General features: G+C 60.3%; 1 protein-coding gene across 2 annotated transcripts; it reads right to left on the bottom strand.

Moving 5' to 3' along the window:
- Positions 1-4,697: 4,697 nt before the first annotated feature.
- LOC101935840 (survival motor neuron protein-like) lies at positions 4,698-11,727 on the bottom strand. 2 transcript variants are annotated; one of them, XM_024108110.3, is made up of 10 exons: positions 11,561-11,727; positions 9,970-10,041; positions 9,483-9,608; positions 8,809-9,006; positions 8,080-8,274; positions 7,448-7,573; positions 6,586-6,654; positions 5,894-6,016; positions 5,411-5,500; positions 4,698-4,987 (listed from the first exon to the last, which is right to left on the bottom strand). In XM_024108110.3, the coding sequence occupies exons 1-9, from the start codon at positions 11,606-11,608 to the stop codon at positions 5,417-5,419; spliced, it is 1,041 nt and encodes a 346-aa protein (XP_023963878.2). In that variant the 5' UTR covers positions 11,609-11,727; the 3' UTR covers positions 4,698-4,987; positions 5,411-5,416. The 2 variants fall into 2 exon arrangements, with proteins under 2 accessions (XP_023963878.2, XP_065434593.1); XM_065578521.1 differs by lacking the exon at positions 6,586-6,654 and having other exon boundaries at positions 11,561-11,723.
- Between the last annotated feature and the right edge of the window lie 1,372 nt (positions 11,728-13,099).

Raw genomic sequence — 13,099 nt, 5'->3', positions numbered from 1 at the left:
AGCTAGTGCCCCGTTTCCGACCGTGGGAGATATTTGCTGCTAGCAGTCGCTGATTGGCTACACGCCCTTGTAGGCAGTCCCATGAGCCCGGGATCTAGGGGCTGGGACATCCTGGGCCCCAGGGCTAGACATACTCCTGCTTGGACCACAATAGGTGCATCTTCGCTAGGGGGAAAATGGGCTTGCAGGACTCACAGTAACACCTGCAAGGTAAAATCCCGGGGCCAATGAGGCAGGTTATAGTTTTCACATGAATGAATAGGTTGAAGTACAGACACTGGGGGAGGGCAGGGCCTCAGGGCAGGTGATCAGCCCAGCCGATGCTGGGCAGAGGCCTCAGGAGGAAGCCGGGTATCACGGGCTGGCTGCGGAGGGGAGCTGTGGGGCCGGATTTGGCTGGAGAGCTGAGCTGCCAGAGTGGGCAGCCAGTCCATCCCTTCCGGGCACTCCAGCGCTCCGTCTACACTACGACTGTGACGAAATGGGACTGTTCTTAATGTTTCCTCTGAATACTGTGTGGGTGCCTCAGTTTCCCCTATGCATTTCTTAAGTCTCTAGGAGGTAGGATAAAGGCCAGTGTGCATAAATGGCCGACACTCTGTCTCCTGGCAACTAATGGCTGGGGCCCTTCTCCCCTGCAAGGGGATAGTTAAAGGTGAACAAAGAGATCGGGTGACCTCCTGGCCTGGGAAAGAGACAAAGGCCAGAGAGGAGGAGCTGGGGAGTTTCAGTTTGGAGCTAGCTGGGACAGAGGAGAGAAGTGCAGATGGGGGTGTCTGGCTCACTGCCCCCCAAAATGGACCCGGCTGAGGAGTCCGGTTCTCTAGACCTACAAGCTCTGTTTTAGACCGTGTTCCTGTCATCTAATAAACCTCTGTTTTACTGGCTGGCTAAGAGTCACGTCTGACTGCGAAGTGGGGGGGCAGGACCCTCTGGCTTCCCCAGGACCCCGCCAGGGCGGACGCGCTGTGGGAAGCGCACCGAGGGGCATATGCTGAATCTCCAAGGTCAGACCCAGGAGGTGAAGCCGTGTGAGCTTCTTGCCTTGAAGACAGTCTGCTCCGAGGGAGAGGAGGCTCCCCAGAGTCCTGACTGGCTTTGTGGGGAGCAGTTCCAGAGCATCGCCCAGGTCCTCTGTGACAACGAGCGAGGGGGCGAGTCCCCTGCCCAGGGGCACGTGCTCTCGCCGCGCTGATCACACAAGCCGATGAGCTAGCGTGAGTATAAATAGCTGCATCGCTGAGCAGGTACCTACCGGTGCCAGGGGGACTTGTACCTGTCATGGGCTCAGCTGTGCCCCCAGGGCCGCTACATGGCTGTTCACTCCCCTGCACCTGCACACGAGCAGGGGGATCACGCCGTAGTGTAGACAGCGCCTGAGCCACCTGGGCCACGGGTGAGACCAGGGAAGCGCCAAGCGGGTGCAGGCCGGGAAGTCGGTTCTGTGCACACGGGGCTTGTCCTGGGGCTGCCAGGGAGCCGTGCGTCGGCCTAGACCTGCTACCCGAGGAACTACAAACTGCTCAGGCCTCACTAGAACTTTGCCTCGTGTCGTTCCCACGGCGGGTGAAGACGAGGCCCGGCTGCCTGGCGGGAGGAGGAACGTTCTGCTGCCGCAGCTGGTGCCAGCTGTCGCTGGGCTCTCCATGTTCCGATCACGCCTCGCAGGCGCTGAGGATGGATGTGAACGCCCGTGTGCGGCCACCGAGCAGGTCGCCCCAGCAAAGGGCCCCGGCGCTGCAATGAAACGAACCAGCCAGACTCCCCCTCCCCAGAACATCCTCCCAGGAGCGAGCAAACAGTGACGCAGGCTTTCTGCGCAGCCAGCACCCGCGGGAGCAGCGAGGTCTGCGCACGCCCCCTCAGCCGTCACCCTCCCAGGGCAGGGGCAGCCAATTCACTGAGCAAACATTACTTCCCCCCGCCACCGCCCTGCGACTTCTCAGCCTCCTGCCCCCTCGCCAGCAGCCCCAGAGCTGAGCCCAGCAGATGGTTGCAAGCTTCAGCCCTGCTGCAGCGAGGGAGACCGCGGGTGAGTAACTTTGTCAGATGCCGGCAGCACGGCCTCATCTCCCCTGCCCCAGGGAGCCCCATGCCAAGAGCTGGGCCTGGCACTCTGCTCTGGCTGGGCAGATCAGCCCAATCTAGTGGCAGGGAGTTCCCCACACCCAGAGGGTTTCACCCGGGCCAGCGTTCGGGGAAGGCCGGCCAGAGAGCAAGGCAGCCCTTTGTGTAGCTAGGACAGTTGCTTTGCAAGTGGGCCCGTGTGGGCATCTTCCAAGGGGGGAGCTGGTGACACCCAAGCAGCTTGGGGTTTCGGTTCCTTTGCAATAGATTTGGGGGCAGGGGCGGGGCACTAGCGGCTGGGGTTACAAGGCCTGAGTGCGGAGCAGGCTCCCGTAGGGCCAGGCCCCGTGCGTCACGGGCAGGCGTCCCCAGCCCCCCGGCCGGCTGAGATCAGCGCTGGCTGTAAACACGATTTGTTTTGCTGAGTCCTTATTGGCACCTGCAGCCGGGCCCCGAGCCATAAATCCTGGCAGCAGTTAGCCGCTGAGTGCCGGAGGAATCAACTGGCCGTCCCCGAGGGGGCGGCTCCGTCAGCCTCTCCCGGCTCCCGCCCCGTGCTGTGGCTGAAGGATCCGGGGGGAGCAAGCAGGGGCTGAGGGCAGAGTCCCCGCTGGGGCCCCAAGCTAGAGCAGCAGTGATGGGGAGCAACCCAAGGCTACTGCGTCCCGGTGAGGATGTGGGGCTGGGAGTGCGGAGGAAGTTACCTGTCAGCTCTGTGTTCTCGGGGCACCAGGGCGCAGCATCCAACCTGTCTGGCTCACAAAGGACATCCCCCTCCCAGCCTCTGCTTGGACCAAAACCGATCCGAAGACAGACTTACAAAAAGCAATGAAAAGGCCGTGGGAGACGCCTAAACCCCGGATTAGCCTCGTTTGCATCAAAGAGGGGACAGGGAGGCATGCCCCTTAGCATACAGAATGGAGAACAGAGATTCCAAGGCAAGAACCGCCCAGAACTCTGGGACCAGAAAAGCAGAGAAGCAGTGCATGATGGGGGATCTCTGCTCCAGATGTCAATGAACCCGCCTGCACACGCCCAGCTCAGTAGTTATCAGACCGAGTCTAGTAATAAATCCGTTATTGGGATCCAAACTACTGAAGCTGCCAGATTGCTTCGTGAGCTCCCTGGACGGAACACCATCCACAGCCAGAAATGAGCAGTTCCCATTGTCTAGCCTGAACAAAACAACTTCGATCTACTCCTCTCAGTCATCAGTTTACCCACAAACAAATCCAGTGTTCTCCCTTGAACCACTGTTCTTTCGCTACAAACACCCCGACCCACGCTCCAGTAAGTGCTCTGACACCTGGATCCAAACTCTGCATCAGTTCCATGGGGACTTCATCTTCTCCTGACTGATCGTGCTGGGGGCTCGGCCTGTCTCCAGCACTCCGCACCCCCAGCTACCACCACCACCTGGGACCCCCGCTCGATCCAAGCTTCACGGAGCGGTGAGAACCCAGCTCTCTCTCCCGCTCTCTTTTCTTTCCTACTCTAGGTGTAGTTTTCTAAACTTGATTTTTGTAATCACATCTAAACTAGATTTACTATTGTCGCTGCTTTGTTTGTTTGGCTCCCCTTGTATGGTTATTCCTGGCACTAAATCACTTTTATGGTTAAGCTGGTTGCTTCCCTCCCTCTCTCTCTTTTGTGTTTTACTCTACAGCGACGCTTCTCCTACCTGAGCTAAAGACCCCTGCAGCGCCCCAAAAATCCTGTGGGGTTTGCTCATCAAGTGGGTTACGACCCGAACAATTGTAATGTGAAAGGGGACAGGGACGTGCTGAACCTGGGGCATAGGAGGGTGACAGCTGGGAAGAGCTGCTCGACCCAGCCCGCTGAGTCCAGGGGCATAAGGGGTCAGCGTGGGAGTGCTGCCTGACCCAGTCCGCTCAGACACGCTCTGTTAACGTGTGTGTGTCAACCTAGGGCCTGCAGGAGAGCTCCACTGGAGAACACAAGTGACACAAGCAGCACATTGAGAGAATTACAGACCCCTCCCACCCCAGAAGAGTAACCCCATGAGCGTGCCCCAAAGTTACGGGAAAAGCTGGCAACAGGGAGATTTAAGGCCCCAGGGCAAACCCTTGCATTTACAAAGGGCTCATGATTGTACAGGCAGGACTTTGGCTTCCCCTTCAGGCCATGTGCAGAGAGCGTGCAGCCCAGGCCTATGCTCACAGGCCCGAGCGGGGCGAGGGGCTGATGCGGCGTTGCACCCCGGCAGCTCCTTGAGGCACCGCAGCACTGGGGGCTGCCCAGACACAGCACGAAGCATTCTGCCCATTTTACAGAGGCCCGGAGAGATGCAGCGACTTGATCAAGGCCACCCAGGGAGTTTGTGGCAGAGCCAGGACTCGAACCCAGGACTCACAGGGACCATCCAATCGTCTAGCCTGCTCCTTCCGTGTGTCACAGGCTCGAGAACTGCACCTAGTGACCCCCACCCATGGCCGCTACCCTGAAAAGCCACCCAGCCTTGGAGGGGTGTGAACTCCTACGGGTGTAGGGCACAGCCCAGCGCCTTAACCCATCTCGGACCCAGTGAGCATGTTTCAAACACGGGAGCCCACCGCCATCCCCCCTCCCACTCCACCCGTCCAGAGCAATAACCTCCCTGGAGCACAGGGTCTGACAAACCCCTTTTATTGGAAACCGCCGATGGGTGCCAGCCATCCCGTCTGCCCACGCCGGCCGCTGGGGAGCGATGCCTCCACCCCCAGGACTGCAGCCGGGCTCGGAGCCAGCGCGGGACGAAGGCTGCTTCCGTCCTCTCCCTCCCCGGGGTGCCCGGTGAGCGGGTACCCGGCACTGCAGAGTCCCAGTCCTCGAAGCATGAGCGCCGGCGCCAGTGCGGAGACCTCTGGCCGACGGTGCCGCTGCCTCAAGCCCGCCAGGGGGAGCAAGGAGCCAGACCCAGCTGCAAGGAGGAACGGGGGAGGAGACGAGGTGACGCCGCTGCCCCCTGCTGGGGGGCTCCCCCAGAGCTTCCCCGCTCAGACAGGGGAGGAGGCTGTGGAGGTAGCAGAGGGTGGGTTGCCCTAGAGATCCCTGGGGTGGGGGGCACTCATCCGCTCCCAAGGGTCTCAGTGGAGGGTTAGCCACATCACGGCGCAGCTTGGCACAACTGGCCACGTCCACAGGCACCTGGTGGAATAGCTGGGGGGGGGGGGGGGGGGAATAAAGACTGAGGGGCACTGGCGGATCTGGGGGCGAGGAAGAGCCCTGTGCCACACGGACCCGATCACTTCCTGCCCCACAGCCGGGAGCCAGCGCCCAGTAAACACCCCCAGCATCTCATCTCCCTCCACCCCACCCCCATATCCACACGGTGCAAACCAACCTGCCCCTAACTGTGTGGGGACGACTTCTTCCACCGTGGTCCCTGCTTTGGCGGGGGGGTCGCCGCCTCCGCCCGGCCTTGTCTGAGTCCCTGCAAGGCACGAAAGGGTTAACGCGTAGCACTCAAAGGCTGCCAGTTCAAATCCAGCCCCAGGCACGTGCCAGCTCAGTGCCTGGATGCACCCCCATTCCTCTGCCCACTAGCGCCCCGGCCAACAAGCCCCCTACAGTGAGGGGAGCCCCTCAGGACATCCAGCCCATGTCCCAGCGAGCCCCTCCCCCATTTAGCTCCATCCCACGAGGCTAAACTCAGAGCTGCAGGCAGCACGGCTCACGCCCAGCACCGCCAGCCACCCTCCGCAGCAAGGGGGTGGTGGTACCGCCAGGGGCCGGTGCAGCCCTGGCTCCCCCCCTGCAGCACCGGGGAGAGGGGCAAGACAGCCCCACCGCCAAGGGGGCAGATCCCCACCCGGCCAGGCCTTACCATGTAGAAGCCAGTGTGGTACCCGCTCATGTACCAGGCCAGGAGCATGCAGGCCAGGGCGCCCCCCTCTTCGTCCTCTGCGCACAGTGGGTCCAGAAGCAGTGGCGGAGGGGGAGGGACGATCTGGAAAAGCCACAGCAGAGTTCCTGGTCAGGGACCTGCCCTTGCAGAGATCCCCCGTCCCCTAGGGGAGTCGCTCACCCCGGGAGCTTCACCGGATCCCTCCTGCACGAGTGGCTCCAGAGTGGCGGCTCTGGGCCCCCCTCTCGCCTGCCAGGATTTCCCCCCCCCAGTGACCACAAATCATCAGCCCACTGGCACCACCTAGTGGCTTCTTTGTGCTCCAGCCTGCGGGGGGAGGGCTCCCCCCTCATGTCCCACAGAGGGTAGCGACAGCCTGGGCAAAGCTGGCGGTTCATGGCAAGCTCAGGGGGGTGGTCACTGGCTTCATAGCTCGGGGGGGCTGGCAACCCCGAGATCAGATGCTGCAGGATGGCAGCTGGCCCTGGAAGTCTGGCCAGAGCGTGGACTACCAGAGACGGCCGTGGACTACCAATACTGCCCTTTAACAGCCCCCAGGCTTTGGGTTCTGCACTGGTTTGCCCCCTCCTCCAGCCCAGGCCCTTTCCCGCAGGGCGGGATTCGCAGTTTGCCGTAGAAACGGGCCCCCAAGGAGGAGCGCGTACACTCACCGGGGGGCAGGCGGATCTGCGGGGCGGGGGGCCAAAGGGCAGCAAGGGACCGGGCCACCAGGAGCCGCTCTGAAAGGGAGGCAGAGAGTGCGCCCAGCGGGCGTGAGCCCAGAGAGAGGACAGGGATGCGACCCCAGCGAGCCAGGGATGGAGAGGGCCCCACGGTGTGATCCCAGCATCTCCCGTCAGCCGTTCCAAAACCCCAGTGGGGCTGCCAGACCCTAATGGGCTGCCCCATCCTTCCCCTCCCCTCCCCCTGGGTCTGGGCTAGGTGGGGAGGGGGCCCTGGTACAGGGGATGGAACGTGGCCAGGGCAGGAGAAGGGGCTAAGCCCCTGCTCGAAGGGCCATGGGCCCAGGCCCTCCAGCGCACTGCGCCCGTGTGATGGCAACACTGACACAGCGCCCCTACGGCACGGGTACAGAACTGACATCCCCCCCCCAACCTGCTCCCAGCAGCACAGCACCCCCCAACTCCACCCTGGGGTACTGGGGCAGCACTGACTGCCATGGGAGAGCGCCCCCTAGTGCCATGGTGGGCACTGGAGTTAGCACCCACTCTAAACGGACCGTGCCCCCTATTGGGTCCCCTGCCCTACTTCCTGCAGCCCAGCACTGACCCCCCCCAGGGAGAGCTCCCCTCTCTGAGACACCTCGTTCCCAAGCAGCAGCCAGGGCTTCCCCCCAGACTCCCCCAGTCTCCCATTCGAGTCCCGTGCAGACCAAACCCTGCTTAGCTGCAGGGCTCTGAGGTTGCAGCTTGCGCTCGTCTCCCTGCGAGGGGGGCGGGGACATGTGGGGAGGGGGCTGCGGTTTAAGCTCCCCCAGGTCACTGTCCTGCGGGGGCAATCCCAGGCACTCACCTTGGGCAGCCGGGGGAAGGAATGCGCCCACTCCCCTTTCGTGCTCTGCCTCCTCCAGCCGTGGGGCAGCTCGCGGGGGAAGCTGGGGCTGCGTCCCCTGGGCACTCCGGGGGTGTCCACTTCAGCCTTGCCAAGGAGACACAAGGATCAGAGCAGAGTGCCCCCTGCCGTGCCCGGTGCCAGGTCTGGCACTGCCACCAGCACCCAGCAGGGACAGTGCCAGACCTGCGACCCCCCTCACCAGCCCCAGGGGATCCCACAGAGAAGGGGGGAGGCACAGAGCTGGCAGGGGATCAGACAAGGGAGAGAAACGGGGATACTGACTGCAGGGGAGAGCGCCCCCTACTGAGCCCCCCACCCTGCCCCCTGCAGCACAGCACCTGCTAGCACTGAGCTTTGGGGGCAATCGGGGGGACAAAGGGAAATGAAGAGAAAAACGGGGTGGGGGAGGGCGCATGAGTGGGCAGAGTTAAGGGGAAGGGAAGTTAATGGGGGACTCGGGGCTGCTGCAGTGATTACAGCCAAGATCTCCCCTCCCCCAAATCAGTCCCTCACTAACAGAGCCCCCTTCACACACACCCCAGCCGCTCCTTTAATGGCCCTCACTCCCCTTCCCAAGGGGGGCCACTCACCCTCCAGCTGCCCAGGTCCCCATCCACGGCCCCGCACGGGGGCAGCAGCTCCTCCAGCGCCTGCTGTTCCTTGTTCCCGTAGCCGACAAACTCCACCAGGCACGTCCCTGCCGCGGCATCCACCGACCGCACCGTGGCCGGGTAGAGCAGCCCGTCCTCTGACCAGATGGCGCTGCAGGTGTCGCCCGTCTTCCACTGGGGAGCGGCACCAACCGGGGCTCACCCGAGAGCCCATCACACAGACAGCCTGGCTGCTAGGGACCCCCCGGGGCCCCAGAGTCTGTGTCTGCCTCAGGGTCCCGGCCAAACCCCAGCTCAGGACAGCACCTTCCACCTCCCCCTGCAGCGTCAGAGGGAGGCAGAGCTCTGCGGTGTGTCGGGAATCGGACCCAGGTGTCCTGAATCCCAGACCCGGGCTCTGGTCACGAGGCCCCATCCCCCTTGCTGCACTGGGAACAGAACCCAGGCGTCCTGACACTCTCCCCTGCTCTAACCATTCAACCACACTCCCCCCACCCCCGAGAATAGTCCTGGCTCCCAGTCCTGTGCTCTAACCACCACACCACACCCCCTCCCATTGAGATGGGTGAATCTGTGAGCAGATAGTTCCCCCGTAGGGTGGGCAAAGTGCCCAGGTTAAGGGGGGTGAACCAGGCCGCCCTGGCTAACCCCGCCAGTGTCCCCCCCATGCCAGGTGGCTCCGCGCAGCCCCACCCTGCAGCATCTCACCGTTCTCCGGGGCTCCAGCGAGTTGTCCGGACTCCCATCGGGGGGGAACAGGTCCCGCAGCCTCTGCTCCTCCCGATTGCCGTAGTGCTCGTACTCCACCACGCAGGCGTCCCCGTCCTCGCTCAGGGAGACGACGCGGGCCGGGTAGAGCAGCCCGTCTCCGGACCAGACAGCACAGCAGGTGTCACCCACCTTCCACTGCGGGGAGACACAGGGACAGGGCCTCAGGGCCGCGGCAGGGACGCGCGTCAGCACAGGTAACGGATGGGCGGTAGCCCACACTACCCAGCATGAACCATCCTTGTGCAATGCACACGCTAGTGCAGCATTTGCTCTATTCCACGTTCTGCCCCCACCCCAGTGCTGGATCCTGCAGCCTCCTGCAGAACCCCAGGGATAACTCCTTGCCCTCACCCCTCTCCAGATTCCCACAGGCCCCTTCCCCTCTGGGTGTGCACAGTCTGTGTGGCCAGGAGAGGGCACATGAGAGAGCCTCACTCACCATGGGGGCGGAGCCAAGAGGAGTCCCTCCCCTTAAAGGGACAGAAACCAGCACCCCCAAAGCTGAGTTTGCTACCTGATGCCAATGGTTTCTCCTGTCCTGGTGGAGCCAACAGAAGTAGGATGGGCTCGTTCTACAGCAGGTAACAGATCGCTTCTTGTTCTGTACTCACCTGGGAGCTTTCCTCCTCTTTCTCCTCCTCCTCCTCCTCCACATCTCCCTCGCTCTCGGCCCCACTGGAGGCTGAGGACTCGGAGCTCTTGGATGCCTGGTCCTTGTCGCCAGCACCCAGGGTGTCCTGCAATGGTGGAGATACTGTGGCAGCTGAGAGAAGGATGGGGATTTGGGAGGAGCAGCTGCTCTGTCTCCCCGCCCTCCTGAGACAGGATGGAAGGACCAACCTTTCCCCGCTGGGCTGGGGGAGCATCAGCTATGGAGAGGGAGGTGACATCCCAGAGCAGGCGGGCAAAGGCAGCTCTCAGACCTCGGCAAGCAGCCAGGTCACTGCCCCATAGGGAGCACAGACTGCAGCCTCTGCCCCAATCCTATGGGGACTGGGGTCAGCGAGACCTGGAGCAGGCAGCTTGGGGGGCACATCCAACAAGGAGGGGGGGGGAAGCATCCCCAGAAGTTTGGTTTGGAGACCCCGAGTGCCTCACCTTATAGGAGCGGACGGCTCGGTCGTAGGAGCAGATCAGAGCCCGGTCGTCGGACGCGGCGCAGTCTGCAATCTGAAAACAGCACACACCTCGTCACAGAGGATCGCCTACATAACACGGGGCTGCGTCCAGCCACCAGAATCAGCTCCCCAGAGAGAGTATGACATACGCTGGCAGGCAGAGAGGCAACCGCATGCCCCGATCCTGTACCGGGACCTGGTAACGCCAACTCCCGCAGAATCGAGCCCTTAGCACTTGCAAGTAGGAACGTTCTCTTTATTCCCAGCCAACTCACATGTCTGGTTTGAAAGTTCCCAAGCTCTTGAGATCCCGGGATCACAAGAGAATCTCGGCTTCCATTTAAAAATCCAAACTGTTTCTAGCCCACCGAGTTGCAGAGGAAAGCTTGAAAGCATGAGCCCAGAAATCTCAAGCCTCAGAAAGCCAAACAAAAAAAAGGACCCCAAATCTTAGTATTTTTAAGGCAATCTCACGTTTTCTGATTCATGATTGTGTATGCTGGGGGTTGGTGATGCTGAGATAAGAAAGTAAAGGCATGCCAGTGGGAGTTCACCCAGAGCAGCCGGCACCTCCCCCGAGTCTTACCCTGAAAAGCTACAGTCCTGATTAGCCTGGACACGTTAAACCGTCCCCCCTGGAGATTAATGACACTTCAGGCTTTGCCATGCAGTACAAGGCAGGTATGCGTTTCCCTTTTTACAGATGGGAAAAGTCCAAAGCCACGCAGCGTGAAACCGGCAGAGCTGGGAATAAAAACCCAGGCCACTGCTCTACCCCTAGGCCATACTGTAAATACGAGTGCTGCCTGAACTCAGCAGGGCTACTCACAGGCTTAAAGTTAAGCACCTGCTTAGTTCTGTGCAGGATCAGGGCCCCTTGTAAACAAATCCCAAAGCAAGCTGGGAAGCAGTCTTCTCCCCCCCCCCGACCCTTCCCCAATAACATGGGCCAGGGGCTCATTCACTCCTCTAAAACCCCAGCCAAGAAAAACCCCACAAGTAAAAAGGTTTGGCACTGCTGAAACCTTTGTAACAAACCAATCCGTGTCACTGCTGTAATATTCAAACCAAGAAGTCTATTGGCATTTCTCCATCGGGTACAATCCCCAGGGTAGGAAATAAATACTATACTGATGCTAATAATAGCCACCAGACTTCTGCATCCGCTGGTGTCCCACTTCTCCAGGGGGTGCAACCACCCCACTGCACCCCACAGCTAGGGCTGGATTCCAGGGTATTCTAACCAGCCCCCAGCAGCTAAAATCCCTTCTGGGGAGGGGGCAGACCCAGCTCTCTCATTTCCCCCTTTTGAACTTAGGGTAAAGCAGCAAAATAAATGACTCCAACTTTTTCAAGTGCAGATTCTTCACCTTGTTTTGCAAGGGGGAGGGGGCGCCACACTGAGTCCGATCTGTGAGCTCCCCCACCCCCAACAAAAAAAAAGTCTGGGGAGGAACCCACCTCCCCTAGGATTTTAGAGGCCAAACTCTAGGGGCCTGAAGCCCAGTGGGGATCTCCAGCAGTTCCAGAGTCTGACGCATCTGGGTTGCAACCTGCCCCCCATCACTTACCTGGTGCCCCTCCTTCTGATACACTATCTCCCCCGCACACTCAGCCATTGCAATGGAAACCTGCACCCCTAATGCACCATCTCAGGGCAGGAGCAGCCTGCCCCCAGCCCACAACTTCTTGCAAAGAGTCCATGCATGCATGCAGGGACTGCCTCAAGGCTCCCTGGGAAATGTAGTTTTCTTCACCCTCACCCCTGGCCGCGTTCTATAGCGCAGCCGGGGAGGCTTGGACTACAGCCCCCAGAGAGCATTGCTCTCCCGCCACAGAGTGGGGGCAGGCAGGCGGAGCGCCGGTCTGTTCTGCACAGCGCCCCCTGTAGGTCGGAGGTACACGGCGCCGTCTAGGGATGGGAAATGTTCACAGCCTGTGCTGGGTGGGGGAGGGAGAGGGCGTCCATCGGTGTAACGAGCTGTGTCGGTGCTCAGCTCAGGCGGGGTTCTCAGGATTAGGACGTGATCTCAGGCTCCACACAGGGAGGCTAAAAAACAGAGTTCCCCCTGGGAAGAAGGCTTCCCTGTGGCTCGGGGACTAGATGGAACCCAAGAGACTGGGGCCCAGGTCTGCTGCAGATTTCCTGGGCCATGCTAGGCGAGTCACTGCATCTCTTTGTGCCTCAGTTCCCCATCTGTAAAGCGGGGATAATGACCCTGTCTTGGCTAGTTAGATATAGGGTGACCAGATGTCCCGATTTTATAGGGACAGTCCCGATTTTTGGGTCTTTTTCTTATATAGGATCCTATTACCCCCACCCCCTATCCCGATTTTTCACACTTGCTGTCTGGTCACCCTAGTTAGATAGCAAACTCTTTGGGGCAGAGACTGGGCTCTCTAGACCCTCCTGGAAATGTAAATACAAATAGGAAACAAATTCTAGCTGCCATGAAACACGACGGCGATGTAATAACCTGCAGCCGTGACCACCGCAGCCCCTCTCTGCAAGGAGAAGAGAAAGCTCTGGCCCTGGTCAAGCAAGCTGCCAGAACTCCCCAACACCCAAGGCTGCGTGGACAATTTCTCCGGGAAGCTAAGGCACCTCTGTGTGGCCTTCAGTCAACTGCTCCCTGGGAAGGTTTGTGCCGGAGAGGAGGGGGTGCCTCCCTTTCTCCTTGTCCGAGCAGCATCGCCTGCTATGGGCGGGCCATGGATGGGGCTCCCAGATGGCTGTACATCTCGGTAGTCTATTCTGAGCAATCGCTGAGCTCTGAATTCATCAGGAGTGAAAGGTCCACAGCCCTGATGAAAATCAGGCCCCAGGTGCCTGAGAGCTTCCAACATTTCAAGTGGCTAAAGCAGGATGCGTTTATCAAGTAATTACGTTCTGGGGAAGGTTTGGTATAGCCGCTATTATTACAACATGTTCAAAATAACAAAAGAAACTAAGCCCAACCAATGGCTCTCTGTCTGTCTTCACCCCTGACCAATTCTGAAACGACTGTCAGCACCCAGATTTATTTCGTTCATGAATTTTACAGCCCATTTTGGCTAGAACAAAAGTAAGTATTCTCCCCAGCGAAACAGCAGCTTCCGTTCCTCTGCAG

This window comes from Chrysemys picta, chromosome 25, assembly GCF_011386835.1.
Source record: "Chrysemys picta bellii isolate R12L10 chromosome 25, ASM1138683v2, whole genome shotgun sequence".
NCBI lineage: Eukaryota > Metazoa > Chordata > Testudines > Emydidae > Chrysemys > Chrysemys picta.
Note: the sequence above shows the minus strand (reverse complement) of the source record. Positions and strands in the feature narration are given on the sequence as shown.